Here is an 18,947-nt window from a genome sequence, read left to right on the forward strand (position 1 = left end):
GATTGGGGTGCGTGGCCAAATACATATCATTTTGGGGGTCCTTCACATGAAAAAGTTTGAGAACCACTGACACATAGTAGTCTCTCAAGAACAGACTAACTGAGCTCCAGTTAAGTGAAAAGGATTTTTTTTTTGACAATGGCTAGCCAGATTGCTGACATAGAAACATAGGTTTTTCAAAAACCTTAGAAGGATTCAAAAGACACTTATAGAATCGGGTCAAAATTTAAATGTTCACGATTTTTCAAAAATAGCAGATCTACAAGCTCGCAGCGCGGCACTCGGTGCCGCGCTGTGAGCTTGTATATCTGCTATTTTTCAATCGTTAAAGCATGAAATGATAATACGCAATAATGTGTACCCGGTCTAATTGATTTAAACAAGCCTAATGCCAGGCTTCTGTAGGTGTGTGAGGTCCCGGTACATTAGGGTTGATTTGAAATGCACCACACACGTCTTGCTCGGAAAAGCAGGGAAGAGAGTACGCGCGGATTTCCTTTTAATTGTCGCTGTCGACGGGGAGGAAGATCATTGCAGTTGATTATATATGCACATATGTAAATTTTCATATTTAAAAGGCTCAATTAGAGTGACGTTGTCTCAGTGGCAATTAAAAGGTCTGTTGTTTTTCTGCCTCTTCCAAAGGTTAATGAATATCCCAATGCCAATGAGCAATATGTGCCTTTGCGCACAAGTGGAAAATTGCATGAAAAACATTACGCGCATTACACCATGCACCAGGGACGTGCTGGCCATTTGGGAAAAGCGGGACAACTCCCGAATGGCCTGTTCATTCCCGGCCGGTCCAGGCCGGCCATTAGGAAATAATTAAAAATAAAATGTCTGCCTTTGTTCCATTTTGGGGGCTGGGCGGCCAACAAAGTAAATCGTCACTGTCGGGCAGAAACCTCGTATCTCCAAGTTTCAAATGTGTAAATTCTTTCGCGAAGCAAAGCCCTGCTTCATCATACAAGGCCGTCGCACAAAAGTAGTGAAAACAGCAGATCTACAAGCACACAACGCATCGCGGTGCGAGGCGTTGTGTGCTTGTAGATCGGCTGTTTTCACTAGTTTAATTCATTTTTTAAATGATAAATACAAAACAAACGGTTTTGGACATACAAGGTTTCCACACGACAACGACGAAATATAACTCATGTAATTGGCCCACTGGCTTTGTCACTTGATCTGAAATGGCAAATGTTTGAGCGCAATGAGGGCCTCTCCAACTCTTTTTCCCGGGCTGAATTAGGGGCCCAGCACGTCCCTGCCATGCACAAACACTGACTGTGTCTGCCACTCGCATCGGGGCCGAACCATTTCACTGAAAGCAAATAACTTGTGACTGAGACTATGGACTTGTCAAAGTTGCTTTATTGTGATGTGTTGCAGAATTCCTCTCGTTTCTCGGCCCCTCTCCAGTTCTCTTTGGCGCTCATTAGATGAAAGGGCCTCTCTCCAAGTCAACCAAAATAACAACTCCCTGCTTTATTACCTATTAAAAGCATTAATTGCCGTGGCTTAAGTTTGCATTAAAGCCCAGTTTGTTTTTCCAAGCAATAAATGGCTGCACTCTGATTTCATTTTATTTCATTTTTTCTGTAAAGCCGTTTTTATTCGATAATAACCCGAGTAATTTCAATTAAGTACAAGCGGGGCAAAGCACGCAGCATTTCTAAACAACAAGGGGTTGAATGCAAGTTTTTCCTTCTTTTTTTTTTTTTACTGCTTCTACAAATAATGAATCCATAATTTGCTGGAATCTAGAGTTCATAAAAACAGGGCACAGAACGTAGCACATGAAGTGCAGTTACTGTAGTTGTATCGGAGCCAGAAAGATAAAAAGAGTAGTGTTGAAAAACACCCCGAGAAACAACAGAAAAAAGAGGCCATGGTGTTGACAGCTCCATAAAAGCTGATAATATAAACTCTCTGGTTCTGTAGCAGTGCTGCCTGCACCTATCCTTTAATCCATGTAGGCCTAGAATTATTTAACGCTTGAAAAATCGTGAAAATGTGTGCAAATTTTTCAATATATATTTTTCAAACAAACTTTTCCAACTCAAATCTCTGCTTCTGGGGGGTCCCTGGAATAACATATTTTGAGTTGGGGGGGTCTGCGGCCATATAAATGTAATTTTGGGGGTCCTTGACATGAAAAGGTTTGAGAACCACTGATTTAGAGGAAGGATTTGGAAGTCGGGTCAAAGATCGGGTCAAAGATATTCAAAGGCTTGCACACATTTTCACGATAAAAAAAAAATAGCAGATCTACAAGCTCGCAGCGCGGCACTCGGTGCCGCGCTGTGAGCTTGTATATCTGCTATTTTTCAATAGTTAAAGCATAAAATAACGGTTACAGTGGTTAAAATCGAACGCGACTCGGGCGCGTTCCCGGTATTTGAGGGTTAAAGAGTTAAAGGCTGTATATTTATTGCCTCATTAAAGTGTAAAAACCCGCGGCGGACCTGTCTTGTTCCAAAAAAGTACAGCCTGACTGAAATAAAAATTGCCTCCCTTTCTCGCTTTCCCTACAATTTCTCGAGATTTTGTCAAAGAAATGTTGTTTCTCTCCCTTTCTCCCCTCTCTCTCTCTCTCTCTCTCTCTCTCTTGCTTTCTCTCTGCTCGTTCAGCGACGCAGCTTGTTTGGTAATAAGAAACAGGTCGCTCTGTTGGTTTGTTTTTGTTTCTTTAGTAAGGCTATAATTTGGGGCTCATGTTCAGTGTCTCTGTCTCCTACTGGCTGCAGAGGCTCAGAGAGGCTCAGACAGACGGAGCAACTTTTTTCCTTCCAAGCGTAGAGCCACGAACAACCTGGGCCCTTACGCAGCTTTAACCCTGCACTGTCACGTATCATTTAAGACCCGCTGTGAGTTTAGGAACTTAAGTCTCAATCGTAATTAATTCCAACAGATTTGCCCCCATCGGGATTGAAGTGGACATTTTGTCAAATATAATCATGAACCTCCCGCAGTATAGGAGGGGGGTTGGGGGGGTTATGACTCGCTAATGTTTCCCTTATAAATATGCATACTCACACGCAGTACAGTATGCGAAGTAAGTGAAGAATGATGAAAATCTTGTTATGAGACTTAGAAAATGCAAGGTGAAAATGGATAAATCTTTCATGGGAAAGACCTTAGATGCAAAATGTGTATGCATTGTTACAGGGTAGAATTGGAACTCAATACATACATACATTGACATTCTCCATCACTATATAACCCACCACTACACTATGCCTGAGAGGTTATGGTCAAAATTGTGGTTGAATCTTGTGGGTGAATTTTGTTGCTAATCATTGTAAACCGGGTCACATATTCACGTTGTTTATGTTATATATTATTACTTAAATATAACCCATAACTTTGTAACCGCCGGGTCACCTAGTAACGTGAAGGGATTTGAAATGATGTGTTGTCTGACAGCTTAATTAATTTGTCACTCCCCGCTGATTTGTGAAATTTATATATTTATGTGTGATTAGACCCATTAAACACTTGACACAATGCCATCTTTGGGGTTGGCATGTCCTGTTTTCCCTATCCAGATGTAGGCTTGTTCAGCCTTTATCGTTAAGATCAGTGGTTCCCAAACTTTTTGGCTTGTGACCCAAAAGCTAAATTAGACGCTTGCCCGGGACCCAAACTAGTGAAAACAACAGATCTACAAGCTCACAATAAATAACTCCTCACAATTTATTTATTCGATTTTTAGATTATTTATTTATGAATTACTTAGAAGGAAAATCTTTCAATTCATGTAAAATTATTATTTTATTTTTTTTCGGAGGGGAAACACTTTGGGAAACACTGGTTAAGGTGATGATGTATACCCCCCCCTCCCCCTTCTCATCCACCCCACAGAGGACGCGAAGCAGGTGTTCAGTCAGACCACCATACACCAACACATCCCCTTCAACTGGGACTGTGAGTTCATGCGACTGCACTTCGGCACGGAGCGGAACAAGCAGCTGAACTATGGAGAGTTCACCCAGTTTCTGCTGGTGAGTTTGCTGTAGCGGTCACCTCTGGACCACGGACCTGGGGAACCCACTTCACTGCTGGTTTCCCATTATGCCAGCGAATGTACTGGCATTCACTTGGTGTCCCCCAGGTAGAGTTTGACTAATACTGTATACCAGTGGTCGTCAACCTTTTCAGGCTGTGACCCCCAAAATAATATAATATTTGAACTTGGGACCCCCCACCCTGACGAGCACTAAGAGTTGAGGAATTACATTTTGTATAACACTAGAGGTTTGCGGGCCTTCGGCCCGCTCACATCTAGTTAAATAATAAAAAAAAAGTTAAAAAAAATAAATAAAAATAAATAAAAATAAAAAAAATGGGGGGGAACTTTTGTGGCGGAACTATTGTGCCGCAGCGCACGTTTCCGGTCGGACATATTTGACCGCCGGACGCACTTCCGGTGTTGTCCGCAAATCTTTCTTGTGTGGATCAGCTGCCTCTGAGATTGAGTGGGCTGGGCGTGGGCAGCGTGGGCTGGGTGGAGCGTAACCGTGACAACAGCTGCTTGCAGGCTGGTGCAGGCTTGTTGTATGGGCTGGTGTAGGGTTACAGATCCATGGGCTGGGCGGACGTTAAGATCCCCTGGACTGGGGGACGTTATAGCCAATTGGAGTGCTGCATTTGGTCTGTTGGTGACAAACAAATACCGCTGGCTGCAGTTTACAAATGTAATATAAGATGGTTCTGTTGTGAAAATAGCAGATCTACATGCTCACAACACCTCGCGCTGCGAGGCGTTGTGAGCATGTAGATCGGCTATTTACACAATTTCTGTCTCAAATATGTGACAATTTGGCCAATGTTTAATTTGTCATTTTAGATGTATTAAAAAGTCCTTCAAGTGTCACTTAAGAAATGTGCAGATAACCTCTAGTCTATACACTTAAACTTTATGTTGGTTTGTTTACTGTTGATTGAGAAAACAAAGTTGCACATCAAGTTAATCATCTGGGGACCCCCGACAATAATTTGGGGACCCCACAGGTTGAGAACCACTGCTGTATACTAGCTGGTCAAAAGGCAGGCAGCCAGGCTGAATATAACAGTTTAAAGGAGTAGTTCACCCCCAAAATGACTTTTCTATTGATTGCTCATGCTATAGAGACTTAAGTTCAATAATATTGTTTTTGTATTTGTCGCATTCCTAAGACAAAAATGTGATTATAGTAAATTTACCCCCATTGATTCCGGATGGGTACGCGGATGCACATTGGCACTGGATGGGGAAACCGCCAGGGTAAATTTACTTTTTATTTTATTTTAATTTAGTTATTGTCTTAGGAATGTGACAAAAACCAAGTATCCATGGCATGAGTAATCAATAGGGAAAAAAAGTCATTTGGGGGGTGAACTACTCCTTTAAGTGTCATAATGTTCTCTGTTTTAAGCACAGCCCGTACAGGAAAAGATCTGTCATTATATTTTAAACAAAAAATAAAATAAATGGTAATGGTATAAGCTACCTTATGCAGAAAATATATATCCTGCTGTAAAAAGCAGTGATTGATCTCTTTTTTGCCAATCCTGTATCGGTAGCCATTTCAAAAACTAGGAAAGTAGTCATAGGTCTACATTGACCTACATTTCTGATTAGATGTCTTCGATGAAAAGCAGTAGTTCTCTGGGTTCCCCAGAACAGGAGCAGAGAACCACATCCTTAATGGAAGGAGCAGAGTCACTGGGCCTCTGGATCCCATGTCTAGATCTGTCTGTTCTGCCCTGTCTCGCACATAAGTGGGCAGACAGGGACAAAGTGGGCAGACAGGGACACACACACACGCGCGCGCGTGGATGTCATTTCCACTCACTCTCCTCCGTCCATCTCACATGCTGTCTTTTCTTTTATTCTGTCAACCTGATGCTCACTTTGTCTATCACAGTCCTCTGTTAGGATTTAGAAGACATTTTGTAATCTTAATGCAAGGGTCTTCAACAGGGGGTCCTCAGAGTTACTACAGGGGGTCCTCCAAATCTTTGTGTGGTAGAAACCTTTTTTTCTCCTTTATTTATATTAACCCTAACGTCCATATTCTGAGAACTTTAGCCAAAAATAGCAGATCTACAAGCTCAAAACGCCTCACGCTGCGAGGCGTTGTGAGCTTGTAGTTTGGCTATTTTCGGCAAAGAGGTTTGGTGTAGAGGGAAAGAAGAGGACACTAAGTAAAGTGAAAGGTCAAGTTTATTAAGTGTTGATGGTTCAAGTGGTTAAATATCTGAAAACACAAATTGACATGAATCCAAAATACACTGATGATTGTGCTGTCAAACAATGAAACTATATGGAATCTATGAAAAGGTTGTGGGGGTCCCTGCTTCATCTCTCTCGCAGCTAAGGGGTCCTTGGCCTGAAAACCCCTGTCTTAATGGGTTATTTAGCAGTTTTCTGAAAAACCTATGTTTCTGTGTCAGTGGTGCTCAAACCTTTTCAAAATATGTTGGTCCAGGGACCCCCCCAGATGCAAAGATATATGAGTTTAAATGTTTAAAAATATAGATTCAAAGACTTTAACAAATCTCCACGATTTTTCAAAAATAGCAGATCTACAGTACAAGCTTGTAGTGCCGCACTCGGTACTGCGCTAAAAGCTTGTAGATCTGCTATTTTTGAATAGCCAAAGTATAAAATAATGGTTAAACCGGTTAAGATCTAATGTGACACGAATGCATTCCAGGTCTTAAAGGCGTAATTCTTTCTCTCTTTAGTTTTTTAGTTTCAGATCAAATTATGAATGTAATTCATAGCAACATCATCAGTGAATCACATGCATGTTTTTGAATAATAATATTGCTTGATGCTCGTACAAGTATGACGCACCGCACGCACGCTAACTAACTATTGGGTTCTTTCCTGGTCCCTGTGCCTCTCAAACACAGCCCTCCAGGTTGACCAGATTAGCCATTAATGAAACACTGACGTTATATTCTTTTTGCGACTTTGTCTGCATTTGTTTTCCATTAGCTGACATCCATCCACCTAGCATTTCTCTGCTCCACCTATTCTCAAACAGGTACACACACACACACACACACAGCTCTATCTCCATAAATAGCATGGCAGCAGCAGTGGTGCCGGAACGTTCCGAATATATTTGTGGCGTGCGAGCCATTTTCCAATATGATGTCTAGACTTAACCCATTTAGGCATGGGATTATTGAATGCTTTGTAGATCTGCTATTTTTGAAAAAAGTCGTGAAATGTGTGCAAATCTTTGAATATATGCATTTTTAAAGCAAACGTTTGTAACTCAAATTCTGCTTCTGGGCCTGGGGGGGTCCCTATTTTGAGATGGGTGTCCGTGGCCAAATACATATCATTTTGGGGGTCCTTCACATGAAAAAGAACCACTTACATAGTAGTCTCTCAAGAACAGACTAACTGAGCTCCAGTTAAGTGACTCACTTTTCTTTGACGATGGCTAGCCGGATTGCTGACATACAGTAGAAACATAGGTTTTTCAAAAAACCTTAGAAGCATTCAAAAGACACTAATAGAATCAGGTCAAAATTTGGTAAAAAAATAGCAGATCTACAAGCTCGCAGCGCGGCACTCGGTGCCGCGCTGTGAGCTTGTATATCTGCTATTTTTTAATAGTTAAAGCATAAAATAATAATACACAATATAGTGTACCCGTTCTGAATGGATTAAATCAGTCCTAAGCAGTGAGAGGTGGTGGTGTTGGTGGTGGTGGTGGGGGGGGCTGCTCCATACTGTGCCAAGTTTGCATCCACACTCACCATGTATCTGAATGAGCTTTTTATATTGCACTTAACGTGGACCAGATGGCTTATACATAGTGGCCCGCAGCACATGGATATTGGGATATTGTGTGTGTGTGTGTGTGTGTGTGTGTGTGTGTGTGTGTGTGTGTGTGTGTGTGTGTGTGTGTGTGTGTGTGTGTGTGTGTGTGTGTGTGTGTGTGTGTGTGTGTGTGTGTGTGTGTGTGTGTGTGTGTGTGTGTGTGTCTGTCTTGAGAGTGTTGCCTATATATACATTAGGGATGGGACAATATAAACATTTCATATCACGATTATTGTGACAAAAGAAATCGCGATAATCAAAATCCATTTTCCTGGGGCGGAACATTTGCCAAAAACTAGCCGATCTACAAGCTCACAACGCAAGCTTGCGACGCGTTGTGAGCTTGTAGATCTGCAATTTTTTGGCAAAGACATTTGATAGAGAGTGGAAAAAAGACTGTATCAAGAACGTATATTATAAGTACCTTTTACCAATTATAGAGGGTTTATGGGGTACCAGATATGCAGCTCGGCAAATAAAGGTGAATTGATCTCAGACAGTGCATGACGGAGGACGATATCGCGATATATTAAATCTCCACGATACGATTATCATGAGTGTTTTTTATCGCGATAAACGATAATATCGCTTATCGTCCCATCCCTAATATACATACACGTGCTTGTGTGCGTTGTATGTCTTTTATATGAATGTCTGTTGTGTATTTGCATCCTGTGCATCATTCTGTACTGCACTGTTTGTGCTCTCATCTGCGTCAGCAGAGATGCAGGCTCTGCGCATTGACGACGTTTTGTGAACATGTTTGCGTGTGTGTCTGCCTCTGTGTGGGTTCGTTTTTGTTGTGTGTGTGTGTGTGTGTGTGTGTGTGTGCGTCTGTGTGTCTGTGTGTCTGTGTGTCTGTGTGTGTCTGTCTGTGTGTGGTGTTATGGCCGGTAGACTCTGTACTTTGCATTGACAGCGTTCCCAGTTCTCTCCCAGTAAGTCACTCTGTGGTTGTAGCTCCCTCAGAGCTGCAGGGCCAGTGGCCAGCCAGCTCTCACTGCTCAGCTATGAAATGCATATTTCCTGCTCGTGCTTAGTGCATTTGATCATGCTCATCATAGCTATTGATCTGTGCCTTAATCACTGGCAGAGGAAGTTACATTTAGCTAGTTTTATTTGCACTCTGGCTGCACCTACAGTATCCACGGTTGTATTGTAGAACTCTGGATGTTCCTGTCTAAAGTGGCACATGAATAAACTTGGCACGTGAATATTGCTCTGAGTCTGCTGTTTACATTACATGGTCTCCTGCTGACCTTTATTCCCTCGCTTTTGCTCTCTGCGTCAGTGGTTCTCTAACCTTTTGAAATACATTTCAATACAGCAGTGCATTGATATTAAAAAGAAGAATATGCACTTGCACCTTTGAACATGTGTTTTTAAAAGCATGTACTTTTGAAAGCTTGAAGTATCTTTTTAAGCAATTATTACTCTTGTACTTTAACTTAAGTAAAATTGACTGACAATTTCACTCGTAGATGAGTGATATTGGAGTATCCTACATACTGCACATACTCAAGTACTGGCATTTGAGTACTTTGTCCACCACTGAATGTCATCTTGTTTTCAAATGTCACATCCTGCTGGCAGCATGCACAAGAAATGTGGCGCCTTTTGGCGCAATGATTTGCGAGATCAGCCACAGGCAGATACTGTAGACAGACAGATGGATGGACACTCTTCTAGGCTGCTTGCCCTATATATGCCAAGCTGTAAAAACGACTTTGTTACTACAACTGGCAGCAGATGTTGCTAGGTTACAGGCAAGGTAAACATGTGGATGTGTTTGGAGTGATGTATGGGACGATACTGGCACAGTAGAGCCCGACTGATGCCAGAATTTTGGAGAGTCCACTGTTTACTGATATTTTGACTGATATTTTAAAAACAAAAAACACAAAGAAGAAGAAAAAGAAAGAACAAACAGGGCTGAAAAACGTAGATTTTATTAAAGTTTCTATTTGAGAACATTCAACTACTAAGCAAAAAGAAGCAAAAGCAAATAGATAACGGTCAGGCTCATCTCCTCAGAATCCTGTCAATCGCGATATGAGGTTGAAACTGTTCTTTATTGTATTTTAAACCTGTGCAGTCACTATGTACTTGTAAAGTGGACATCTATACTGCATGATGCCCTTGTTACAAACCAAAGAGTAATACAGCTGAACTATTCTTTTCATGCCTAGTTTATAGGCATTCTTTATAGCGCGTGCACACAGGCGCGTGCACGCTACATTAACAAATTAATCTTGTGGATATTAAGTACATGTACAGTTGTATTAATAATTTCCTATCACTCTGCTTTTCCCGCCCTAAGAACGTTCCCACCCTTGTTCCTCCTGCTCGGTACATGTATGTCTCCATTGTGTTTTTCAGCCATTATAACCACGGCGCTGCCAGATGCTCACAAGATGGGATTATCGGGGAAAACGTTTGCGCGGCACATTTCTCACAAGGGCTCTCTCTGGCCAATTACTGTCTCGATGGAAGCCAGAGATTCTCACCAATTACATGCATTTTTCCCATCTCACGCATGGACGCCGGCCAAGGACCAGCGTGCATTGTTGGAGTGATGCAGTTTCTGGCGATGGCGGTGCCAGTGGCTAGAGAGGTGGCACGTGGTAGCCACACTGTATAAAAGCTGACAAGGAGAGAGTTTGAATCATATGGAGGGGTGGGTTCGGTGGAGGGGTGGACGCAACATGCAGCACTCCCTTCCTACACACTCCAGTGAATTTTGGAACGTTGACATGGACCAAGTTTCAAAATTTCAATTATATGTTTGACACCTCCAAGAGGCAATGGGCAGCACGTAAAGTCACTGTGTGGAAGGCTCATTGGCAAGCGTTTAAATGGGCAGTTATGCTTGCAGCTTCCTCTCGTAACAGCTTTAGTCCCATACTGATGAGAAGCAGAGAGAGAGAGAGAGAGAATCCTTTTCCACTCATATCCATTGTTTAACTTTGGAGAGGGGGGGGGGAAACGCCAGCCATTGAAAGTAAACAGAGGTGGCTTGTCATGCATTTTTTTATTCTCATCCAAGGACAATTAAAGTGACTGAATGTCTCGGTGGCCTCTCGCTGGCTGCCCCAAAGCGCCCCCGCTGGCTTTAAGCCTCTCGCAGCCACCCTCAGTGCTCTGCAAGATAAAAACCATGTAACCATGTTTCTCAAACACTCACAGTTGCAGCAAGTTTTTGGTTTTTTTATAAGAGGCTGAGACCATAAAGGGCTCCATCCTCGGACCACAGTTGTTTTGTTGGTGCGTGCGGTTGTTGTGTGGGTGCTCGGGATTCTCAGCTTGTCCAGCTTCAGTGCTGCAGGATGTTTTTTTGGGATTGGGTGGGGAGGGGGTTATTTTCCTTCTTCAGTTGCAAAGGCACATACTGTACAGTATTCACACTCAGAAACACATACAAATACTTGCACACGTGTTCATGCACACAAGTAACGCCCATACATGCACAAACATTTTTCCTTCTCTTGCTCTGCGTTTATTTTTCAATTTTTTGCACTTGATTCAGCTATGCAACTGTTTACATTCAGTCCATTCTGCTCCTCCCCCTGGTCAATATCTGGTGCTTTTACCTACTCAAAAACAACCAGAGGAAGGTTGATCATGACTCTCTTGAACGCCAATACCAAAATAAATGATATCTCCACTTTTATGTAGTGTTTATGTGCCTCATTTTCCACTCATTTTGTCAGCTTTGATGCTCTAGTACAGGGGTCTTCAACAGGGGGTCCGGGACCCCAAGGGGGTCCTCAGAGTTAACCCATATTCTGAGAACTGTAGCTGCGCGGCGTTGTGAGCTTGTAGATCGGCTATTTTCGGCAAAGAGGTTTGGTGTAGAGGGGAAAAAGAGTACAGAGTGAAAGGTCAAGTTTATTATGTATTGACGGTTCATGTGGTTAAACATCTGAAAACACAAATTGACATGAATCCAAAATACACTGATTATTGTGCTGTCAAACGATGAAACTACAGTATATGGTATCTACGGGTTGTGGGGGGTCCCTGCTTCATCTCTCTCTCAACTAAGGGGTCCTTGGCCTGAAAATGTTGAAGACCCCTGCTCTAGTACATCACTAGAAACCCCTGCTATGCTCAAAGGCCATATCAGAAAACTACTGCAGCTACAGTATACTGTAGCTATGTTTTTGCAGATCTGGCCCTTTGGGTATTACAGTATGTTTCTACGTCTTTCACACCGATTTCCTCTTGCGTTTTGTGTAAATGTCAGTCAAAGATCCCAAACGTTTCCCTGAGGTGGTATGAAGGCAGAGATGTCTCACTCCCTCCAACTCTGCAAACAATAAGCCATGGTTGCATCATTGTTGTTTTGGTGTGGAGTTCTTGAATTCCATTCCACGTGCTTGGTTAAAACATCCAAAGAAGAATAAGGCTTAATTTCACGGACAATACAAACCAAATTCAATCTAGATAAAAATGGTAAGTGATTCAGATTCTGACTGTCCTAATGCTTGTGACTTGTGAGTGACTGTCACTTTGAGTTGCCGTTTGTTGTCACATTTCTGGCGTTTCAAAGGGTATTTTCATTTTATAATAATAAGCCTTCATCCTTGAGAGGGAATTGGGTCATAGAGATGGTAGCAATAGAAAAGGAAACAAAATGGAGAGTAACACAAACAAAAGAGCAATACAATCCATGCTATATGAACCTCGTTGATGCGAGGCACAGGAAGTGTTCCAGCCTACTGTACTGTACAGTAGGTGTTGCATGTCTGTGGTTGGTTTGCAGCCTCTCTAGACTTGTGGTTGCAGGTACTGATAATGGCTGTTCATTTCAAGGGCCTTTGGGGGACTTTCACATGCACCACAACCTCCCGTTTCCCCCTTGGACCTGTGTGTGTGTGTGTGCGTGCATGTTAGGGATGGGACGATACGCGATATTATCGTTTATTGTGATAAAAAACACTCACGATAATCGTATCGTGGAGATTGAATTTATCGTGATATCGTCCTCCGTCATGCACTGGGATCAATTCACCTTTTATTTGCCGAGCTGCATATCCGGTACCACTTAAACCCTCTATAATTGGTAAAAGGTACTTATAATATAGGTACTTGATACAGTTTTTTTTTCACTCTCATATCAAATGTCTTTGCCAAAAAATAGCCGATCTACGACGCGTTGTGAGCTTGTAGATCTGCTATTTTTTGGGAAATGTTCCGCCCCAAGATAATGTATTTTGATTATCGCGATAATATCGTAAATCGCGATAATCGCAAAATGTCTTTTGTCACAATAATCGTGATATAACATTTTCATATCGTCCCATCCCTAGTGTGTGTGTGTGCATGCATGCGTGTGTGTGTGCGTGTAAGAAGTGAGACAAAGTGAGCAGTTGGTGATTAGCCAGTTTGCCTGTGAGTGTGTAGGTGGGTGTGTCTAATTGTGTGCCCGCTGAGCATGTTTAAGTGGGGCATGGGAGGGTGAGAGGATCCCAGGTGATGGCACAGGGTGGGCAGGCAAGGCAGGGCAGGGCAGGGTTGGGACCCCCAGACCTGGACTCCTTGTAACTGAGATGAACGGTGCCAGGGGAGCCCATCAATGCAAATGATGAGGTTGTGTGTAATGCATGAATGGCTCTATCTGAGTCTACATTTGCATGTGTGTACAATTCCGCAACCTTCATGCATGCGTGTGTGAATCCTATATGCTCTAAAAACGAGCCGTACTGTAAATTTCAGGTCTATATGCTCTTCTGAGCACATGCTGTGTAGCACATGCTGTCTCTGCTATTATCAGAAAGTGTAAACTAGAAAGATGCACTGATGCTGGCCATGCCCCTCCACGTGCAGAGATGGTGTCCACACACACACACACACACACACACACACACGCATGTAAAGATGTCGTCCACGTACATACTGTTCGCATGCAATGATACTGTCCATGTGCATACGTATGTGATGGTGCTAACCACATGCATATAGTACACATGTAACAATGCTGTACATGTGCATAATAATATTAATCTTTATTGTCCCCGAAGGGAAATTTGTCTTCACAAGTCTGTTCAAACGAGAAAAACAACAACACATAACCATATAACACAGCACAAACATTTCACAAAGACATGTCATCAGGTCTCCACTATGCACAGAAAACCCTCCTAGCGATGGGGGCGAGGCAGTTTGTTTAGTGCAGCGATGGCTGAGGGGACAAAACTCCTGCTAAACCCAACCTTGTGCCACTTCAGGGTTCTGTACCTTCGCCCCGATGGCATGAGGTCGAAGGAGCGATACAGAGGATGATCAGTGTCATTTTATTATTGAGAGTGCTAAGCGTGTGATGGCCTTATTGTTCATATCAGCAGGTGTGGGAAGTCTGATGATCTTGGAAGCAATGCGGGTAATACTGTAGTGTAAAGTTTGTTTCTGTTAGGTATGGACAGTTTAGTACAATATATACCGTACATGCAATGCTGCCATCCTCATACAGTACATCAGTGGTTCTCAACCTGTGGGTTGGGACCACCAGGAGGGTCCCCAAATTATTTTGGGGGGTCCCCAGATGATTAACTTAATGTGCAACATTGTTTTCTCTCTCAACAGTAAAACAACAAAATAAAGTTTAAGTGTATATAGAGGATATATCTGCACATTTCTAAAGTGACAATTTAAGGACTCTTTAATACCTCTAAAATGACAAATTAAACATTTGCCAAATTGTAATATAATGACACCTCTCTCTCTCTGTCTCTCTCTCTGTCTCTCTCTGTCTCTCTCTGTCTCTCTCTGTCTCTCTCCCTCTCAGGAGATGCAGTTGGAACATGCGCGGCAGGCCTTTGTCCAGAGGGACCGCTCTCACACTGGAGCCATCTCGGCCCTGGACTTCCGGGACATCATGGTCACCTGCCGTCCTCACATGCTCACACCCTTTGTGGAGGAGAGTCTGGTGGCGGTGGGTAGCTGTCGCTGTTGGGCTCAGCGGCTACACTCTTGTTATTTTTCTTTTTTTGCACTCTCTCTCTGGGGCCTTTTCCACCAAACGAACCTTGGTTCAAGAACCAGTGCCATTCAACTTTCTTGGAACCTTGGTTCGTTCTTGCGAACCGGCGTTTCCACCATATTGAACCAGATTGAACCGGAGGAACTAAGGATTTTGTGGTTCCCGTTCCGAACCAACTTTTACGGTTCGGAACGAACCGTAAGACCCCGAACCGGTTCTTTGCCGGTCAAAAAGCGTCCTCTCTGTCATTCTCTGGCTCTGTTTCTCTCTCTTCAGTCTTTGCGTTTCACATTGCATTATCTACACTTTTTTTTCCTGCCTTGTTCACACACAGCTCTCTCTCTCTCTCTCTCTCTCTGTCTCTCTCTCTCTGTCTCTCTCTCCCCCTCCCCAGTGTTTTTGCCATTTCCCTTGGGATTTCAATTCTGTCCTTACTTCCTATTATACATTGCTCTCTTTCTCTCTCTGTCTCTCTACTATCATCTTTCTACTATACCTTTCCATCATCTCTCATTTGTCCTCTCTTTCCTATCCCTTTTCTCTCTTGCTGTCACCCCCTCTTTCCCCTACCTCTCTCTCTATCTCTCTCTCTATCTCTCTCTCGCTCTCTCTCTCTCTCTCTCTATCTCTCTCTCTCTCTCTCTCTCTCTCTCTCTCTTCACTACCATGTCATTAAGTTCAACCTCCCTGCCAGTGTCAAACCCAAGTAGGGCCGGCTCAATAGGAAGACAGAGACACTGGAGCTTCATCTTTGTCTTGCCGCGTGTGTGCGTGTGTGCACGGCGCGCGCACCCCTGAGTGTTTATTTGCAACAGCAGAATGTGTGTTTTTTTGTGTCTCGTGTCGGCATTTATCCAGTGTGTGTGTGTGTGTGTGTGTGTGTGTGTGTGTGTGTGTGTGTGTGTGTGTGTGTGTGTGTGTGTGTGTGTGTGTGTGTGTGTGTGTGTGTGTGTGTGTGTGTGTGTGTGTGTGTGTGTGTGTGTGTGTGTGTGTGTGTGTGTCTTTGTGCACGTGTGTGTGTCCAGCGTCTTGCCCCATTTCATAAACACCTTGTAGACTCTGTCATTTTCTCTACTGTGTTTACCTCACCGACCAGTCATCTCCCAGTGATGTTAGTAAACACAGACACACACACACACACACACACACACACACACACACACACACACACACACACACACGCTGCAGACGCATTAAAGACAGCATTGTGGCAGAACACAGCGAGACGGCGCGGCCCTGTAATTCGGGCTCGCCGAAAAAGATAAATCAACACCACGCTCTCTGCTTGCTACCCAAATGTTGTTCTCTTCTCCATCCACGTCGCGTTGCAGCGAGAGCGTGTTGAATTTCACATGAGGGCCGCTGCCTTTGGGCTCATATACACATAGTACAGATACAAATGTGTCTTTCTGTCGAGGCAGTTTTCGCTAAAACCCAATACACCCCCACCTCACCCCACCCCCACAATCCTTTCCCTTCCACACACACACACACAGTGCTGGTAGCTGCAGCCTCACCAACGTGCGTCTGTAAAGCAAACAGTGCCATCTAGTGAGAAGGAAGCCTTGGTATTTTTCCCCCATACTCTAGAGCAGTGTTTCTCAAACTTTAGCATTTCAAGGTCTCCCATTAACTCTGGCAGTGTACAAATGGAACCAAATGGACTCTAACGGGTCCATTTGGTTCCATTTGTACAACTGTCAGAGTTACAGACTTGTATGGGTCAATTTAGACCCCGCTAAAGGAACCCACAGAGTCCCTGGAATCTACTTTGAGAACCACTGATCTAGAGTACGGCAGCAAAACTTTTAAATTCCCACATCTTTCACAAGCTGAAGTCCCTAAACCGCTGGTTCCCAAACACAAAATAATTTCTTGAATAAATTAAAGAAAATTCAAAGAAATTACATACATTAGAAAATGTTTATGTTTAAGATGTAGTGAAAATAGCCGTTCTACAAGCTTGTAGAGCTGCTGTTTTCTCCAGTTTGGTCCTGGGCTAAAAAACGTTTAATCTCTCTTTTGGGTCTCGAGCTAAAAAGTTTGGGAACCACTGCCTTAAACTACGACGGTGAAAAATAAACAAAAATGTTAATTCAGCGCCCGAGAGCCCCGGGATGAGAAAGATGGCATTTTCTTTCTTTTGCGACGTAAGAAACGAGGCTGTGGGCAGTTTGGAATGTCCTACTAAAGAAGCCCCAACGTCTATTTTTAAGTTTTTTTATATTTTTTTATTTACCTCGGGTCTATTTTCTGTCCCCTTTTACTGCTTCCTGCTCCTCATAAAGACCAGTTAATTAAATGCTCTCTGAGTGTCTGTGTGTGTGTGTGCGTGCGTGCGTGCGTGCATGTGTGTGTCTGAGTGCGTGTGTGTGTGTGTGATGGAAAGACTGGCGGTGGAGAAGGCTTTCTGTTCCCTGCAGGGTGGTGGCACAGAGACATGGTGCTGATTAACCGGCGGTTTAAGCCCAGCTTTCTTCCTCCTCTTGTCTTCTCGTTCAGGGATTATGGCTAATCTTCCAGTAGAGCGTTTGTTTTGATAACTTCGGTGTATCCATAACCATGGATATAACCCTCGTTAGATGTGTCTTCCAGACTCGAGTGTTTTTTTTTTTTTTTGTTCTAGTCTGTTTGCTTTCGCGTTGCAGTCTGGCTATCAATGTGTCTGCACGGTTTGGGCGCTTTGTTAGAGAATGTAAGCATTTGAAGTGACACTCGGTAGCCTAAATCAATGGTTCTCAACCTGTGGGTTGGGACCCCCAGGGGGGTCGCCAAATTATGTTGGGGGGGGGGGGGGGGAAGGGGGTCCTCAGATGATTAACATAATGTGCAACATTGTTTTCTCACTCGACAGTAAACAAACCAACATAATATTTAAGTGTATAGAGGGGTATCTGCATATTTCTAAAGTGACAATCTAAGGACTTTTTAAGACCTCTGAAATGACAAATTAGACATTGGCCAAATTGTCAAAATATTAGAGGCAGAAATTGTGAAAATAGCACATCTACATGCTCGCAAAGCGAGGCGTTGTGAGCTTGTAGATCTGCTGTTTTCACAATAGAACTGTGACATACAAAATGTAATGCCTCAACTCTTAGTGCTCGTAGGATGGCTGTCCCAGTTAAAATATGATTATTTTGGGGGTCGCGGCCTAAAAAGGTTGAGAACCACTGGCCTAAATTCTCCCCAATTCTCTCCCTCCCCATTCCCTTCTGTCTCCTCAATGTCCGTCTGTCTGTAGGTGGCCGGGGGCACCACCTCCCATCAGGTGAGCTTCTCCTACTTCAACGGCTTCAACTCACTCCTCAACAACATGGAACTGATTAGGAAGATCTACAGCACGCTGTCCGGCCACCGCAGGGACCTGGAGGTCACTAAAGGTACGCACGCGCGCGCACGCACACTCCCTCTCTCTTGCACTTACACACTTTTTGACTTATAACAAATGTGTGTAAGTGCATATAAAACCCTACACATAGTGTCAAATGCACACATGTTGACTTCCATTTATACATGCACACACCAGGGGTGTACGTAGTTGTCCCGATTTAAAATGAATCAAACACGGAACTGAAAGTTCCTATGATTGGCCGCTAGTTCTTAGCTGTTCTGGCACCAGAAGCAACATGTTCTCCATAGGATTCCATTCATTTCCCCCGAACTTTTACATTCGATTTTCTTACCTTAATAAACATTGTCATAAATACTTTATGGTTCCTGTCGCTAGTTTAAAGCCTCGTTTCAATCACCATGATTTGCGTTTTGTGAAAAGATGGTCCAATTTATGTTATGTTTGATGTTATAGCAGGGTATGCTGTAGGTGGGGCTTGTGATCATAGGCTTGTGATGATTCTTCTTCGTGTGCTTTATTTTCGGCAAGCTCAAGACACTGTCCCATGTGTCCCTGCGGTTGCACGTGACCGTTGGCAGCCAATAGCATTCCTTTGGTACTATTAAAACAATGATGGCGGCACCCATACAACGGCCAAAAAAGCTTCATTTGCGCAGCATAGAAACCAATGTCTTTCCACTGTCCATATTTTTTTTTTACAGTATATGGCACACACACACACACAAGTGAGTGTGGACATACAAAAACATGCAGTACACATGCATACAATATACATGCCA

General features: G+C 43.3%; 1 protein-coding gene across 1 annotated transcript in view; it reads left to right on the top strand.

The window, feature by feature from the left end:
- slc25a13 (solute carrier family 25 member 13) overlaps window positions 1-18,947 on the top strand; it is a gene marked incomplete at both ends in the record, with an annotated part of 82,331 nt that overhangs the window by 16,724 nt on the left and 46,660 nt on the right. The window contains 3 exons of the mRNA XM_080735552.1: window positions 3,868-4,007; window positions 14,619-14,765; window positions 18,058-18,196. Coding sequence (XP_080591678.1) covers window positions 3,868-4,007; window positions 14,619-14,765; window positions 18,058-18,196 — 426 coding nt within the window. The remainder of the gene's footprint in view (window positions 1-3,867; window positions 4,008-14,618; window positions 14,766-18,057; window positions 18,197-18,947) is intronic.

This window comes from Nannobrachium achirus (assembly GCF_963921795.1).
Source record: "Nannobrachium achirus genome assembly, chromosome: 10".
In the NCBI taxonomy this organism is placed as follows: Eukaryota; Metazoa; Chordata; class Actinopteri; order Myctophiformes; family Myctophidae; genus Nannobrachium; species Nannobrachium achirus.